This window comes from Portunus trituberculatus, chromosome 37 (genome assembly GCF_017591435.1).
Source record: "Portunus trituberculatus isolate SZX2019 chromosome 37, ASM1759143v1, whole genome shotgun sequence".
Lineage (NCBI taxonomy): Eukaryota > Metazoa > Arthropoda > Malacostraca > Decapoda > Portunidae > Portunus > Portunus trituberculatus.
In genome coordinates, this window is record NC_059291.1 from 6994838 (window position 1) to 7012638 (window position 17801).

A 17801-nucleotide genomic window follows, 5' to 3' on the forward strand; every position below is an offset into this window, starting at 1 on the left:
GTCTTATACTCAGTGACGTATCTAGTATTTTTTGTGGCCCGGAGTGGCCCGCAGCCTTCCAGCTTGCCGCTCATCCCAGAAGTAATGAATTATCAAAAGGCACATATTCATCCTTCAAAATTTTATATATATATATATATATATATATATATATATATATATATATATATATATATATATATATATATATATATATACCATTACCATTACCATCTATATAATGAAAGACAAAGGAACACACACACACACACACACACACACACACACACACACACTGTTAGGCGAGATGTATCAATTATTGCTTCACAACATCACAATTTAATTGTTCGTCAGTGATACAAGAGGTCTGTCAAGAGTTCTGCTGGAATACGACCAAGGGCGGGACCACCGGGGTGGCTGGGGGTGGCACTGGCTACCCCCGAAATGCGATTGGCCCTCCCACCTGTGCCCCCCACCCACCAGAGTTTTGGAAAAAAAAGTGTGCTTAATTAATTGTAATTTATATTTTCTGCATATATGTAATAAAAGCAAAATTTAAAAATTTTTGATGTTGTTCAAAATTATTTTTCACTAATTTTTATGCCGCATTATGCCTGCATTGCAACTATTTTAAAATAGGTCATTTGCCGCACTGGTTATTACTGTCACCTAAAATCAGAGGCTGTCGGGGGACATTTGAAACCTTTTTTATATGTTAATACAGTATGCCACCCGTCTACAGATTGTGCTGCTATCTGACCCCTCCCAAGAAAAAAAACCTAGACACGTCCCTGAATACGATTAATACTGGAAAAAAAAAAAAAACTTGTGCAGAATATTTGATAGGAGAGATTTCTTTTCATGGGAGATGGCCCAGATCACCACTGTCACTTTTACTGATAGGATATGCGTACTAGTAGATTTAGAGGCATGGTGTGTGTGTGGCTTCGTATGAAGCCATCTAAGAGCTTAGTCTGCCAACTCGACCCGTTTTCTTTGCTTTCCTGAAATAAACGAAGAAAATGTACATGCTTCTTGAAGGGCATACATATTTAATATACAATTCTAATTTGTACTACGATTTGGTGTGTCGAGTGAAAGAATATTGTGACGATTGTTGTAATACGAGATGCTGGCGGAGAGAGAGAGAGAGAGAGAGAGAGAGAGAGAGAGAGAGAGAGAGAGAGAGAGAGAGAGAGAGAGAGAGAGAGATACCCACCTGACTGAAACTTTTTGTCCCCTTTCCCCCCAATTCCTTACTTTCTCTCCTCTCTTGCATATATTTTTATCCTGATCCTCTTGCATGTACTAGACAAAAGGCTCACCCACCACTCATTTGTTTCCCAGGCACACCGGCAGCTGTAGCGAGGCGGAGAGACAATTTGTTCGCCGTCTTTTGATAGACCGAGCTTCATTTAGGACACGTCAAGTAGTTTGAAACTTTTCAAATATATCACCAAACTTTTAGACTGAGCATCGATTCCCAATATAACTTTTGTCATCGTGAACGCTGCTGCTCGATGGTTTGTAAAATCTAATGGAATACTTCATAGACGCACTCTTGACGCCACTGCTAAAGCGATTGAACTCCCCTTATTCACAGTCTGCCGTGATCCTGTCCTCTTTCTCAATAAGTAGCTACGTAGCATACCACATCCGCTACAATTAGTCTGCCACTGTCAGTCAATATATATATATATATATATATATATATATATATATATATATATATATATATATATATATATATATATATATATATTTATTTTTATTTATTTATTTTTATGTTTTTCTATCCAAGAAGGGAAGCCAGCCAAGGGTAAAAAAAAAAAAAGTGCCCACATGATTGCCAGTTCCCTTAATTTAAAAAAGAAAAGAGTTATCCAAAAGTCTGGGATAAATGTCTTGAAACTCTCTATTGACTGCTGGATCCACTGAATGCTGGAGATCCATCGTACTCAAGCCAAAATCACCTCAATCTTCTGCCTTCCACTCACTAATCATAATGAACAGCCAACCTCCGGGATAGAGAATAAGTGACGCAATCTTCAACTCAACGAGGGAAATGAATGGTCTAGTAATACCTGCCTTGATGGACTGTGTCTTGGATGTGTAGATAGATAGATAGATAGATAGATAGATAGATAGATAGATAGATAGATAGCTTATTGACCACAGTGTATAAACGGGAATATCAATCTTAACAATAAAAAAAATAGTAACTCAATAAAAAAAAAAATATCCTCTAGTCCACAGATAATAAAAGAATAACAAACAAGTACCAAGTCGGTATAAATGACAGGAGACATGTAAAAGGCACATTATTCACACAATGTCAGATATCACACAGCCACCTCCCCCACCCAACACCGCTGTAATGGAAGTTATCACTGTTATTAGAAAGAGTCATTACTGCTTCTGTCTTAACCCCTTCAGTACTGGGACGCATTTCTACTTTGAGTTTTGTGTACGGTGGGACCATTTTATTGACATTTAGGAAGGATCTATAGAGGTCAGAAGATTAATGGCCTGAGTCTTCACAATTAAACCCCATCCTCCCCTACACATAAGTTTTGAAGCTGTATAAAATCGCTAAATACTAAGCAGAATGAATATGGAAACGCGTCATGGTACTGAAGGGGTTAAGTAAATAAGTTAATTTCATGAATAGACTAGAATATTTCATGAACGAGAGAATGGTGAGCGGGAGCAGTGCATAGGATACTTACTTTTCTATTTTCTATTGCAAAGCAGCATTCACAAAGCTCTCTCACAAATAGGACTGAGCGTGCCATGGGGAAATGTCGGCCATGAGGGATGTGGGGATTCCAGGGGTGTAGACAGACAGACAGACAGACAGACAGACAGACAGATAGATAGATAGATAGATAGATAGATAGATAGATAGATAGATAGATAGCCAGACAGACAGACTGATAGATAGGTAGATAGATAAATAGATAGATGGATAGATAGATAGACAGCAGATAGACAGATAGACAGACAGACAGACAGTCCCCAAACCCCTTGCAGCTATAGCCGCTTCTTTCTCGTCAGGCAAATGTTTACCTTTTGGACTAGATTCTCTCTCTCTCTCTCTCTCTCTCTCTCTCTCTCTCTCTCACACACACACACACACACACACACACACACACACACACACACACACACACACAGAAGCAATGAGCTATCAAACAAACTTTTACTTTTTCCCTTTCACAATCTAAAAGAAATAATAAAAACATAACAATCTACACGAGTATTATAATGAGTAAAGGTGCAACAATCTTCAACACACAAATTTTCATTTATCACAAGCGGGACACTTAATAACGTTTACGTCGCGACCTTCGAACTTACTATACCGGAAGCCTTCATTCACCACCACCACCACCACCACCACCACCAGGGCATGTAACAGCACCGTCATCAGCACAATCTCAGCACTATATTGCCTATTTCTCACTCCTGCTGGGTCCTTCAGGCTGGCCGAGGCTCTTTAGGGTAACCACTTGCTGCTCTCAGAAGCTAATTAAGTAATACATCACGTCTAGGCAAGTGTGTGTGTGTGTGTGTGTGTGTGTGTGTGTGTGTGTGTGTGTGTGTGGCGGTGGAGGGAGGGGGTTAAGGAGGCGGCGTAGTAAGGTAAGCCGTGCCTCTCATTTCTTTGGTCTTTGTTCACGTGAAGGTTCAAGACTTGCTCCTAACTCAACACACACACACACACACACACACACACACACACACACACACACACGCACAAACAGAGAGGAAGCAAATTAGCTCTTCCATCTCACACGTTCATGTTTTTTTTTTCCTTTCCTGACTGTTTTCCTTTTCCCTCGATAAATGAAGCTGCTCCTTTAACCTGCACCATCACTGCGGTAAGTGGCTGGATTTCGGAGAAGCATGGCCACATTAGGAACGCCTGGCCCATCTCTAAAACTGGCCAAACTTATGAGCTCTCTCTCTCTCTCTCTCTCTCTCTCTCTCTCTCTCTCTCTCTCTCTGTGTGTGTGTGTGTGTGTGTGTGTGTGTGTGTGTGTGTGTGTGTGTGTGCGTGTGTCTTGTTATTCCCGCCATATGAGAGTATCGATGCAGAGAGAGAGAGAGAGAGAGAGAGAGAGAGAGAGAGAGAGAGAGAGAGAGAGAGAGAGAGAGAGAGAGAGAGAGAGAGAGAGAGAGAGAGAATCAATACTAACTTTTCATAACTACTTTCCGTACATATAGCATTGATAAAAAGTATGAAAGCTCAGGCAGTTTTGTTTTTTTTGCCTCCACGAATCGCGGTCCATAGAGGAAGTGTTTCGCAGGCCTGAGTATCGCCCTCGTCGTCAGCCCAGCCCATAAGGACGCAGGATGAGGCAAGAGAGGAGTGAGTGGTGACGTTAGATCCTAAGTCCGTATTCAGAAAGGCTTTGCTCTTTCACCACGACTATTTTCCAAGGCCGCAGAGACGATTAGCCGGGTTTTCAAGAGTGTTTCTCTGTTAATAATGTAGAAATCTTGTTAATCTGCCTCTAGAACCGTATAAACACCCTTAGAACTCGTGTAAATTTAAATAACGTCTTTTGAAATAGTGGAGATGAAGCGTAAAAGTGTTTGAGGATATGTGCCCTGTGGTTCTATAGGGTGCTGTGGAAATGCAAAGCACCGTGACTTGATTTCCTCTTGTTTGCCTTATGGAAGGTGCTGGAGGACACGCAATATTGACTAACGGGGATTAGTGAACGCGATGATTACTTGTCTACAAAGCGAGCGAGGTAGTAAGTGACTAATAAGCATGTGCATGAATTGAGATGAATTAACAGAGTGGTGGCGGAAGCAAAAGTAGTAATTTATGCTCTTAGTTTAAATCGATTACTGGCAAACGAGACAACGGTGATGACCATGAATCACTAGAGTCCATTAAGAGCCTCTTTTTTTGTTTAGGTGAGGCAGTGTATGTAGAACATGGGATATGATTTAAGCCTGTCCGTATGTTGCTTCTCCGCATTTCCCTCTGTGCAGCCACGTCAGCAGGATCCTCTCTCGTAGGGGTGCAGGTCAGCAGTCTTCTTATCACCTCATATATTTACAGGCATTAGTTCACAGTTGATTAGAAATAGTGTGCAATAAAAAAATGGAATCAATTTAACCCCTTCAATACTTGAACACATTTTTATCTTGAAATTTGTGTACGATTAGACCATTTTATTGATATCAACCCCTTCAGTACTGGAAGACATTTTTATCTTGAGTTTTGCGTGTGACTAAACGATTCTATTGACATTAGCATCGGTCTGTGAAGGTGAGAGGTTTAATGGCCAGAGTCTTCACTACCTTAATTCCCCATATAAGTTTTTGAAGCCGTGTAAAATTACCAACTAGTAAACAGAATAAAAATGAAAACGTGTCCTGGTATTGAATGAGTTAAGAAGGGTTTTACGGAAGTCTCTATTTTAATCCCCGACATAAATTTCTGAAGCTGTATGAAATCACCAAATAATAGGCAGAATGAATATGGAAACGCGTCATGGTACTGAAGGGATTAAGTTAAGCACTCTCCCTTCTATAGCAAAGTCCTCTCTCTGTATTGCTATTCCGCCTTTTCGATCGTCATCATATTCACAAGTATATGTTGCTCAATGAAAAGGTTGGAAGTAAATTTAATGTAATATGTAGCTTGTATAACGTATCCAAGCCTCCACATTAGTGTTAGAAATCTCTTCCCTTCTAAGGACAGGTTATAAGTCTCGTCTTAACATTTCGTATACTCCTATATTTGTTAGCAGTCCCCGTGATTAACCTCTTCAGTACTGGGACACATTTTTTACCTTGAGATTTGTGTACGATCAGACCATCTTATTTACACAAGGAAGGATCTATGGAGGTGAAAAGATTAATGGCCACTGTCTTCACTATTCTAATCCCCCACATAAGTTTTTGAATCTGTATAAAATCACCAAATAGTAAGCTGAATGAATGTGGAAACCCGTCATGGTACTCAAGGGATTAAAAATTGATGTAAAGCAATATGTATAACTTGAGACAATGATACGATCCGCCATACTTTCAAATCCTTGTCTCTTTCGGATAATCTGTAAACAAACACTCTTAATTCGGTTGTAAATAGATGAAACACAAAAACCTTAGAAAATGTGAGGTGATGCATTCAACTCCCACAGAAAGGATCTCAGCTTTACCCACTTCAATACTGGGACATATTCTTATGATTATATCAGTTTATTTACATTAGGAAGGGTCTATGGAGATGAAAAGATTAATGGCCACTGTCTTCCCTATTCTGATACCCCACATGAGTTTCTGAAGGTGTATAAAATCACCAAATAGTAACCAGAATGAATATGGAAACGCGTCATGGTACTGAAGGAGTTAAAGTTTGTCATCTTCTAACACCTCAAACATCACCTACAAAGACACTGCTCCATAACTCCTGAGATTCCTCGAGTGTTATAGTGGATGGGCATAACACTCAGTACCGTGACGCGTTTTCATATTCATTCTGCTTACTATTTGGTGATTTTACACAGCTTCAGAAACTTTTATGGACGATTAAAATAGTGACTACTGGCCATTAATCTTCTGACCTCCTTAGACCCTTCATAGTATCGATAAAATGGTTTAATCGTACCCGAATCTCAAGGTAAAAATGTGTCCAAGTATTGAAGGGGTTAACTAACAGCATGAACTCTGCTTCTCTTCCAAGCAGCGTGCACGGGAGGAAACACCGCCTATTAATCTAATCTGGAGTTGAGCCGCATTTTGCAAGAGACTTCAAAGGATTCTTCTGCCGGGGGAGAGAGAGAGAGAGAGAATGAGGAGCGCGCATCTGAGGATAGCGGCGGCGGTGGTGGTGGTGGCGTGGTTGGCGTGGGCGAGAGATGCTGTGGTATTCTTGAAGGAGCGCAAGGCAGGGGCGTGTGGCAGTGGCTATCTCACCACTTACGCCGTCAGCAACATGTTGTGTGCCATGAAGTGTGTCCATAGTGAGTGAGTGTGTGTAATTTTTCACCTCGGTCGCCTGCTGGTCACCCAGCCAGTCTTCCCCATTAAGGAGCGAGCTCAGAGCTCATAGACCGATCTTCGGGTAGGACTGAGACCACATCAACACACAACACACACCGGGAAAGCGAGGCCACAACCCCTCGAGTTACATCCCGAACCTATTTACTGCTAGGTGTACAGGGGCCACACATTAAGAGGCTTGCCCATTTGCCTCGCCGCTTACCGGGACTCGAACCCGGCCCTCTCGATTGTGAGTCGAGCGTGCTAACCACTACACTACGCGGTGTGTGTGTGTGTGTGTGTGTGTGTGTGTGTGTGTGTGTGTGTGTTTTGGGGGGGGCAAGGCTCAGTGAGTGTGTGGTGAGGCTGAGTGAGTGAGTGGCGAGACTGAGTCAGTGTATGGTGAGGCTGAGTGAGTTAGTGGCGAGGCTGAGTGAGTGAGTGTGTGGCGAGGCTGAGTGAGTGTGTGGCGAGACTGAGTGAGTGAGTGTGTGGCGAGACTGAGTGAGTGAGTGTGTGGCGAGGCTGAGTGAGTGAGTGTGTGGCGAGGCTGAGTCAGTGTGTGGCGAGACTGAGTGAATGAGTGTGTGGCGAGGCTGAGTGAATGAGTGTGTGGCGAGGTTGAGTCAGTGTGTGGCGAGACTGAGTGAATGAGTGTGTGGTGAGGCTGAGTGAATGAGTGTGTGGCGAGGTTGAGTCAGTGTGGTGAGGCTGAGTGAGTGAGTGTGTGGCGAGGCTGAGTGAGTGAGTGTCTGGCGAGGCTGAGTGATTGAGTGTGTGGCGAGGCTGAGTGAGTGAGTGTGTGGCGAGGCTGAGTCAGTGTGTGGCAAGACTGAGTGAGTGAGTGTGTGGCGAGGCTGAGTGAGTGAGTGTGTGGCGAGGCTGAGTCAGTGTGTGGCGAGACTGAGTGATTGAGTGTGTGGCGAGGCTGAGTGAGTGAGTGTGTGGCGAGGCTGAGTGAGTGAGTGTGTGGCGAGGCTGAGTGAGTGTGTGGCGAGACTGAGTGAGTGAGAGTGTGGGAAGGTTGAGTGACTGAGTTACAAGAGCGTATTCCCAGAGCGTGCTGTTTACACCACTTTCAAAAGCTTCTCAGCAGATAAGGGGCTTTCAAGGTGCCTCCCAGTACAACAGAGTTTAACAACAATTCTGCGTTATCTATAGAAAAAAAAGCGTTCATGAAAACCTAATTTATCATCATAGTGACACTTGAAGATAGTTCTGATGAAAGACCAAAGTGTTTATGAATGCCAGCGATGGTCATAAAAGTCACACAGCGATGTCTAAGGTAACGGGAAGAACGCTAATTGTCCCATCTATAATGCCAAGATCACAACACTGCAAGGGGAGGACACACAGGGAGCGAAGAAGGGAGAGTGTGAAGATAACATACTGAGCTCCTCATCCGCCACTCGCCTCGAATACAATACGCTCTCCACATCTGAGAGGAGAACGAGAGAGAGAGAGAGAGAGAGAGAGAGAGAGAGAGAGAGAGAGAGAGAGAGAGAGAGAGAGAGAGAAATTGGGAAGGGAGGAAGGATTATTTCACCTCATCACCGGCCACTTGTAGAGTAGACCGAGGGATATTTACCATACCCTCCAAAGGACACAAGTGAGGGAAGGAGAGACAAAAGGGAGTGGAGATGATGTAGTAGTTCCTGGTGAGCCACTTACCAACGAGGAGCACACATTCTACGCTCTCCAAAGGCTCAGTGTTGAGTGCAGGAGGGAGAAGGAGGAGAGGAGGGAGGAAAGCTGAGATGGGAGAGGAAATGTTAGTTCACCTCTTTGGCACCTATTTATGACAAACACGAAAGGCTCCTCAAAGTCACATTTCTTTCTGTCTTTCGGATATTCGCAGATAAAGTACCAATATTAGTAGTGCATTATACCTTTATGTTTGCGCAGTGGCTATGTACAGTTTCCCTTCAAGACGCAGGAGGTTGATTTCAAGATATACACCAAACCATTCCTGACAATAACTTTTTAATAGACCAACAGCTTAAATGGTTTCCTTATTTACTTACTTATCTATTTTGCCAAAGCTTCCTTGAGAAAAAAAGAGTGAAGAGAAGTGTAGCGAAATATATGTTACCGATTGATAGACACTTACATTCACTTCACTTACTAATGAACTCCTTTATCTGACCAATTACCAAAGAGTGACTCGCGCACAATTTAATGAACTCTACGTAATTCCCTCAGTACTTGCAACACGACGCTTAACAAATGCTGGAACTGGAAACTGTGAGAATCCGTGGGAGAAAATGCTTAATTACCCTCATGACAGACTACTACTGGGAGAGAGAGAGAGAGAGAGAGAGAGAGAGAGAGAGAGAGAGAGAGAGAGAGAGAGAGAGAGAGAATTGCGTCAGCTGGTTTTCCTAAATTCGAGTATTTTCTAATTTCTTTTTTCAGTCATTATCCTTTCTCTGTAGTTTATGGTACAGTGTTTCCATCCACTACTGAGTTACTGCACTGACTTGTTGCTTCTCCTTCCCACATACCGTGCACTGTGGTACTGCCTTGTTGCCGTGTTGCTTCAGTCACGCCCCGTCATCATCCATCACTTACCTCTGAAAAGAAAAGTGAAAAAAATAGAAATCTTTCAATTATTGCTTTCTCGTTTCTCTTCCTTCTTTTCCTTCTCCTCCTCCTTTTCTTCGTCTTCCTTCTTTTTTTCTTGTTCTTCTTCTGTTAATATATTTTCTCGCGGCTATACGAATTCAATCTTTTGCTGGCTCTCCTCCACCAGACAGGGCCTTACACATCGTCCTCCTGCAGCTACATTCTCAAGTCCTTCCTCCTCCTCATGTAGTGCATACACCTCGCCTTGTCGTGCCCCTCGCCAAATTACTGCGCCAGATGGAACAGTCAGTCAGTACATCCGTCCGATCTAACACAGAGCTTATCTCTCACGCCGAGCTCTTAATTCTCAAAGTTTACAAAACTCTGGATTTTACCTTTCAAATCTTTTCAAAACTTGGATTATGTTACATTTTTCACTAACGCTGTCGTGTCTCCGGAAGGACAGCAATGTTCTTAACACTCACGCCACTCGGAACAGTAGCTTTCCTTCCTCCTCTCAGCCCTGCAGCATTGCTTCCATTATCGCATTACCAGCAGCTACTAGTGCTTGTCAAACACGATTCCTACTCAAGTCGAGGCCAGCAACACGGAATGACACGAGGACCGCTCTCACTTTTATTCCAGGTGCCTCTTACTTTCACACGAGCTGACCTTTGCATTCAAGGCACTCAACACTTCAGTCTTTGCGAGGCTTTTGTGAGGACCCCTTGCTGCACGGGAAGGAAATTCTATTAGGTCTCTTAACAGAAGCTCCGTTGGACTTACATTTGCTCGTGTCACGTGGTACTTACTGGAGACACGCCGACCAAGGGCAGCACGATCCAGGCATGGTCATGGCCAGGACCAGGAGACGCTTTCTGTGTTGTGCTGTGTTGTGCTGTGCTGTGCTGACTTCTGTGTGTCTCTAGTGCTGCTTCAACCAACACGCCGCTGTAGAACCGCAGTAGAAGGGCTGGCATGGTGGATGCGGTGCAGTGGTTGAAGAAGATACGGAAGACAGTTGAACACGTACTAGATAGCCCGTGGTGGTGGAGTAGCAAGTCATAATGTTGCTGTAGAATCAATTGAAACACCAAATTGGATGCAAATGTCTACAGGACGTACAGTTATGCATATTTGAATTTAAAGTTACTCCTGCAACTACATAAACTGGATTATACATATTTTTCTAAGCAGCATCAACTGTGAAGGCGTAAAACAAAAGAAAGTTATAGATCAACATTTAAAGATTTCATTGATATTTTTACCGCTTTGTTATATTTTCGATGCTCTCTCTCTCTCTCTCTCTCTCATCCGTGATGATTCAATCTGTCTCAATGTTTCAGAAGCCTCATGTGGAGGATTCAGCTTCGTGAAGGATGCATCCACGTCAGGCGGCATCTGTCGGTTTCACGAGAGCGTCTCTTCTCCTGATGGCAACCCTGACGCCACCTGCTACATCCTCAGTGAGTGTCAGGCGGCGGAAGCGACTCTTCTTGCCGCCAGTGTGGTGCGCGGGGAGGCTCGTCAGGCACTGCACCCGCGAGAAGTCAAATAAATAAGCAACAGTCGACATGAATAAAATTTACATGACTGAAACTTCTTCAAAATAATGTATGATATGATTTAACTGAGTACTCATTTTTCTCCGAACCAGGTGATCCTAAAACTACTATTACTACCATCACCACCACTACCCCAACCACCACCACCACCACTACCAAGATCTCTACCACAGCTGTCCCTTCCACCACCACCACCACCACCACCACCACAGCAGTAAGTAACAAGATGCAAGGAGGACGTTCCTGATAAGCCTGTGACATCGTTAATTATAGTTTTATATACAAAAAGTGCCATGTTCTCATAAACTAAAACTATTATTTGAAAGACATTAAACTAAACTAGACTGACGTCCGTACAGAAAATTTCTCTCTCTCTCTCTCTCTCTCTCTCTCTCTCTCGATCACGTTTTTTTGTAATTGGTAACTTGGCTGTCCTTTATTTTTCTTCACTTTAATTTTTTGGTTCCTCCTTCATACCTAAGAACACACACACACACACACACACACACACACACACACACACACACACACACACACACACACACACACACACACACACACACACACACCATAAAATGAAAGCACAGTACATGCCTATTCCAGGTGGCCATGACTGCTGCACCTGTCTGGAGTCTGGACGATATCAGCATCAGAGACGTTGGTCGTTTATGCAACGATAACTCGGGCGCTGTGGGTTTCATGATTGAAAATTTAATGTCTTCTGAATTGATGATGTGCTTACCATTTCCACCTAAACTGGCCTTCACTGCTCCATATTCGTTCAAGACATGCAACGAGGGTCTAAAATGTATGTCGATGGCCTGTCCTAGTAACTCCATTTATATAGGATGTAGGGGGAGGCCCATAGAGTACACGCCCTGCAGTAACGGGTTCAGCAGCAGCGTGGCCACTCTTGACTCCAGCGACTGTCACGTGGTGGAAGGCGATCTGCAGCCCAGCCCCTTCACCTTCTTCAAGTTGGTTCAGTGGCGGTACTGCAATGGGAACGACACCCACTTCTACGTGATGACCGAGGTGCAGGTGACCCCGACCGACAATACCATAGACATCATCAGCATCAAGTGTTGCCGCATCAAGCCTCTGTAAATACACACACACACACACACACACACACACACACACACACACACACACACACACACACACACACACACACAGACAGACAGACAGACAGACACACACACACACACAACTCCCAAAGGCCTGACCCACAGCTTCTAATAATGTAACTGATGTAGTGAGGGGATGGAAGCGTCACACTGTACCACCAACACACAGGAATGGAGGCGGTGTGAGGCAAGCTGTGTCCTGCTGTGGGGCATCAAAATCATCTACCAACTGTGTGTGTGTGTGTGTGTGTGTGTGTGTGTGTGTGTGTGTGTGTGTGTGTGTGTGTGTGTGTGTGTGTGTGTTTGTGTGTGTTTTTGTGCGCACAGTGACCAGTACTGATTTGTGAGTCTTTGCATTTCCACCGCTATTCAGTCATCCTGAGTAATGCAAGAGTTGAACGGTATCTCTACTTCACTACCTCGCTGGTAATATTTAAGAAATTCCGGCCGAGTTTAGTTTCCTTCCCATCCCACCACCACCACGACCACCACCACCACCACCACCAGTTCCAGTCACACTATCCTCTTTTCAGCTTATTGTATCGCTGTTGTCGTTCTTTTCTTTTCTTTTTTTTATTGTTAGTAATGTTATTATCCCCGTTATTGTCATTTCATCGTTATCATTAGTATCATTAGTGCTAAGAGTGTTAATAACAACATTATCCTTATTATCACCATCATACTTCTCTGAGAATAATCTATTTTACAGTTCTCCTTACGTCCGTGATTACCGCGTGAGTGGCGCCACAGCGTGAGAGCTCCAACACACAAGTTTGAATTGTTTAGAGTTGTAGGTAGTCTCTCTCTCTCTCTCTCTCTCTCTCTCTCTCTCTCTCTCTCTCTCTCTCTCTCTCTCTCTCTCTCTCTCTCTCTCTCTCTCTCTCTCTCTCTCTCTCTCTCTCTCTCTCTCTCTCTCTCTCTCTCTCTCTCTCTCTCTCTCGTATAAATACTCATAGCATGGTTTAGTGTTTTCATAAAGACAAACTTCAAACGATACATATATATATATATATATATATATATATATATATATATATATATATATATATATATATATATATATATATATATATATATATAGAGAGAGAGAGAGAGAGAGAGAGAGAGAGAGAGAGAGAGAGAGAGAGAGAGAGAGAGAGAGAGAGAGAGAGAGAGAGAGAGAGAGAGAGAGAGAGAGAGAGAGAGAGAGAGAGAGAGAGAGAGAGAGAGAGAGAGAGAGAGAGAGAGAGAGAGAGAGAGAGAGAGAGAGAGAGAGAGAGTCTGAAAAGAAATTGTTCACGTCTCTCTCTCTCTCTCTCTCTCTCTCTCTCTCTCTCTCTCTCTCTCTATATATATATATATATATATATATATATATATATATATATGTTTTTTCTTTTACTTATCCATATTTCTGTCTATCTATCTATCTATCTATGTATCCATGTCGTTTAAAGTTTGTCTTTTATGAAACCACGAAACAATGCTTTGAATATATACACGGGAGAGAGAGAGAGAGAGAGAGAGAGAGAGAGAGAGAGAGAGAGAGAGAGAGAGAGAGAGAGAGAAAGCAAGTGAGCAATTCCTCTTCAGACAAAGCAAAAGACTTCTGGAGTGTAGTGCATTTCTTCTTCGTTCCTGCGGCGCTTTGATGACTCACTGGGGCTGCGGAGCAAGTTACGGAGCTGTGGCAGGTTGAGGAGGAGAGACGACAGGGAAACCATCCTGGGATTGGCAACAAAGGATGAAAAAGTGAAGACAGGGCTCAACTCCATCCCGCACGAGATATATAGATAACAAGAATGAATTTTTACCCTTTATTTCATAGCTGTGGATGTCTGGCGAGCGGCAACTGCTGATCCACATGAAAAAGCGTCGACAAATTGGGCCTAATGAGTCTTGAATAGCTGAATGTGTGAATGGGAGGGAATACAGTCTCGCAAATCAGGAGAATATTAAGAGGAGCAGTGGAGGAAAGAGAAGAAACACTACTGAGGGAGACTAGAGGCAGGAAAAAGTACTCCGCCTCGTGTTTCACTGTTTGATCTGCTGCAATCTCTGACGAGATAGCCAGACGTTCCCCTACGGAACGAGCTCAGAGCTCATTATTTCCGATCTTCGGATAGGCCTGAGACCAGGCACACACCACACACCGGGACAACAAGGTCACAACTCCTCGATTTACATCCCGTACCTACTCACTGCTAGGTGAACAGGGGCTACACGTGAAAGGAGACACACCCAAATATCTCCACCCGGCCGGGGAATCGAACCCCGGTCCTCTGGCTTGTGGAGCCTGCGCTCTAACCACTGAGCTACCGGGCGTGTGTGTGTGTGTCTGTGTGTGTGTGTGTGTAAGAAGGTTGAAGTCTTAACGTCTCTCTCGCACGGTGACGTTCCTTACATAGCGACGGGTTAAAGGAGGGAGGGAGGGAGGCAGGGCGAGGCGGAGCGAAAGGCGAGAGGCAAGGCGACACAGTAACACAATAACTTTGGCGTGAAGTCAGGCAAGAAGTAAACGTAGTGTGGTGAATACAGTGGCCGGGAACACAGGTGGGTTTCTGGCCTTTACTTTGCTTTGTTATTTACCGCTTTGTCTTACCTATTGCCTACCTACCTACCTACTTACTTACCTACCTACCTGCACACACACACACACACACACACACACACACACACACACACACACACACACGCACTACCTGAAAATAAATAACTACCACAAAAATTCCTGTAATTCAGTGTTTTCAGCAATATACAACAACAACAACAAAAATATTACTCTATACAACATTCACAATAACACTGCTTCATTATTTTTTCATGTTTCAATTTTAAAAACAGGAAATTAAAACAAATTCCAGCATCTAGTAATTCCTCAGCCATGGGATTTACCGTCACACATGTACTGATCTTTCTATACATTACAAAATTTCGTTAAGTGATGCACAGTATAGCGCGTGGAAAATTCATCTCACTTTTATGTGTGTGATTAGTTTAGAGGACATTATTTACGTCATGCTGTGTGTTCGCTGGCTGGAGGAGGCGTTAGTGTAATGGTGGCTGAGGGAGGGTGGATGGGTGCATGTGTGTGCGTCTGTGTGGGTTGGAGAGGGTGGACGGGGCAAGGTGTGGTTGTATGGATGTGAGAGGTTGAAGAGGCTGGACGAGACAAGGTGTAGTTGTGTAGCTGTGAGAGGTTGGAGGGAGCAAGGTGTGATTATGTTGGTGTGTGGGTTGAAGAGGCTGGACAGGGCAAGGTGTGGTTGTGTAGGTGTGAGAGGTTGGAGAAGGCAAGGTGTGGTTGTGTGGGTGTGTGGGTGAAATATTAAGTATGGCCTCATTACTCCTCGTCTCTCTCCAGCAAGGAACGCGAGGGTCAGGGCGCAGAGCAGGTGAGGAAGGCAGTGTTTCGGTGTGAATGTCCGTCCTTTGTCACCTCCTTCGCTAACACTGATCGCTCGTATTCATGTAGCAGTTGACTTTATGTGGGCGTGTACCTACTATATAATATAATTGTTACTCATTCTACATTGATAACTGTATTTCTGTGTGAATAGCTTTTATTATTATGAAAATAGTTTGTTTGTATGTTAATTAAAGAGATCTGACTAAGATAAACAAAAAAGGGAGGATAGAAAAAGAAGTTCCAAAAGAAAGTTATGAAAAAATGTATCATAAAAAGATATGCCCAAAATGAAACTGAGAAAGGAGAGAAAGAATGAATTTACTAGTGTATTTATCATCTCAAGCATTTTTTTCTAACTTGTCTAGTATTTCTGTATTAACCCCTTCAGTACCATGACGCGTTTCCATATTCGTTCTGCTTTCTATATGGTGAATTTACACAGCTTCAGAAACAGTGAAGACTCAGGCCATTAATTTTCTGACCTCCATAGACCCTTCCCAATATTAATAAAATGGTCTAATCATTCTCAAAAATCAAGGTAAAAATGCATCCTAGTAATGAAGGGGTTAATTGACACCATATTGCATAATTGTTCTACCACCTAAGTGCCATTCAGTCAGTGTTTCCTAATAAAAAAATGAAAGACTGAATGAACTTACTAATACATTTACTATTTGACACACTCGTCTAATACATGGTGTAGCTTTAGCCTTGCATGTTCTCTTCTGTTACAAGGCATGTTTTAACCACTCAGCAGTCGCCTCTTGTTAAGCTGTATCTTAATTGTCATCACTAGAAGCAATAAAGGTCTCAACATCTGAAACTCTCTGATCATAAATACTTTTCGCTCATTAAGATTGTCGGCGTCAGTATCCTCCTCCTCCTCCTCCTCCTCCTCCTCCTCCTCCTCGTCGTCCTCCTCCTCCTTCTCCTCCTCCTCCTCCTCCTCCCCTTCTTCTTCCTTCTCCTCCTCCTTCTCATAATGTAGTTTCAAAGTATAAGAAAAAGAAACACTCATAATGCCTTTAAAAATAAGAATCCACTGACGTTGCAGAATCCTTTACTTAACTGTCATTAGAGTCATGCACACACTTACAAACCTCCATACTCGTAAACTTACAATGCACTCAGTTCAGCATTATTTCCTTTGTGTTTTTGGTAGATCGACCAAGGACAGAGGAGGAAGAGAGAGAGAGAGAGAGAGAGAGAGAGAGAGAGAGAGAGAGAGAGAGAGAGAGAGAGAGAGAGAGAGAGAGAGAGAGAGAGAGAGAGAGAGATTAAAAATAAAACTAATAACGCTACTCCCCACCCTCCATCCCCTCATACACATGCACAATGAAATAAATAGGTATAATATCCGCAGGGAAACAAGAGCCCAATCCATTTCCGAGACATGTCTTGAAAATTCTGTTAGGAATACAAAGCGTGTCCTGGACTTGCCTTCACAAACACGTCATAAGGGCAGAAGTGCAAAGTGGTGAGTGTGGAACTAAAGGCAAGAGAAATGAGAGCATTGCTATTCCTTTGATGTGTGTTTGTAGCTATTTTGATAAGAGCATTGGAGGGAAGTGATATTCATTCTTTTTTCTCTCTCTCTCTCTCTCTCTGAAATTCATGACCGTTTGTCTATCTATTATCTATGTTTTTTTTTTTAATTCAAAGCAGTACTGATATCATGCTACGATTTTGTGGTCTATGGAGCTTAACATTAAAAGATTTACCAGTGAGGTGCTGGTATACACACACACACACACACACACAGATAGATAGATAGATAGATAGATGATTTATTGACTACAGAAACAGATACATAAAAAAAATACAAGTGAAATACTGTAGTCCACAAAAATATCAAGTCACTCAAATAGCAATTATATCAACCTGAAAGCTCCCATACAAATTCCCGTGAATAGAAAAATGACCAAACTTACATAGCCTATTCAATTCCATACCTATACTCATTCTTAACATGTAAAATACACATCCAAAATAGCCAACTATCTTTATCATTTATATGTTTGCAGTACGTTGTATAATATCTCACAAACTACTTCATTTTGAAAAATATTGAAGATGTCCTCCAGTGTGCGGTAGGCATATCTGTTCCTGAGATGTTGTGTCTGGGTACAGCGCTCCACCACGTGTCTTTCTGTCTGTATTGCACCA

The 17801-nt window shown here is 42.9% G+C and overlaps 1 protein-coding gene across 1 annotated transcript; it reads left to right on the forward strand.

Moving 5' to 3' along the window:
• Positions 1–10660: 10660 nt before the first annotated feature.
• LOC123513951 lies at positions 10661–12224 on the forward strand. Its single transcript, XM_045271446.1, has 3 exons — positions 10661–10673; positions 10899–11083; positions 11721–12224. The coding sequence occupies exons 1-3, from the start codon at positions 10661–10663 to the stop codon at positions 12222–12224; spliced, it is 702 nt and encodes a 233-aa protein (XP_045127381.1).
• The last annotated feature ends 5577 nt before the right edge of the window (positions 12225–17801 follow it).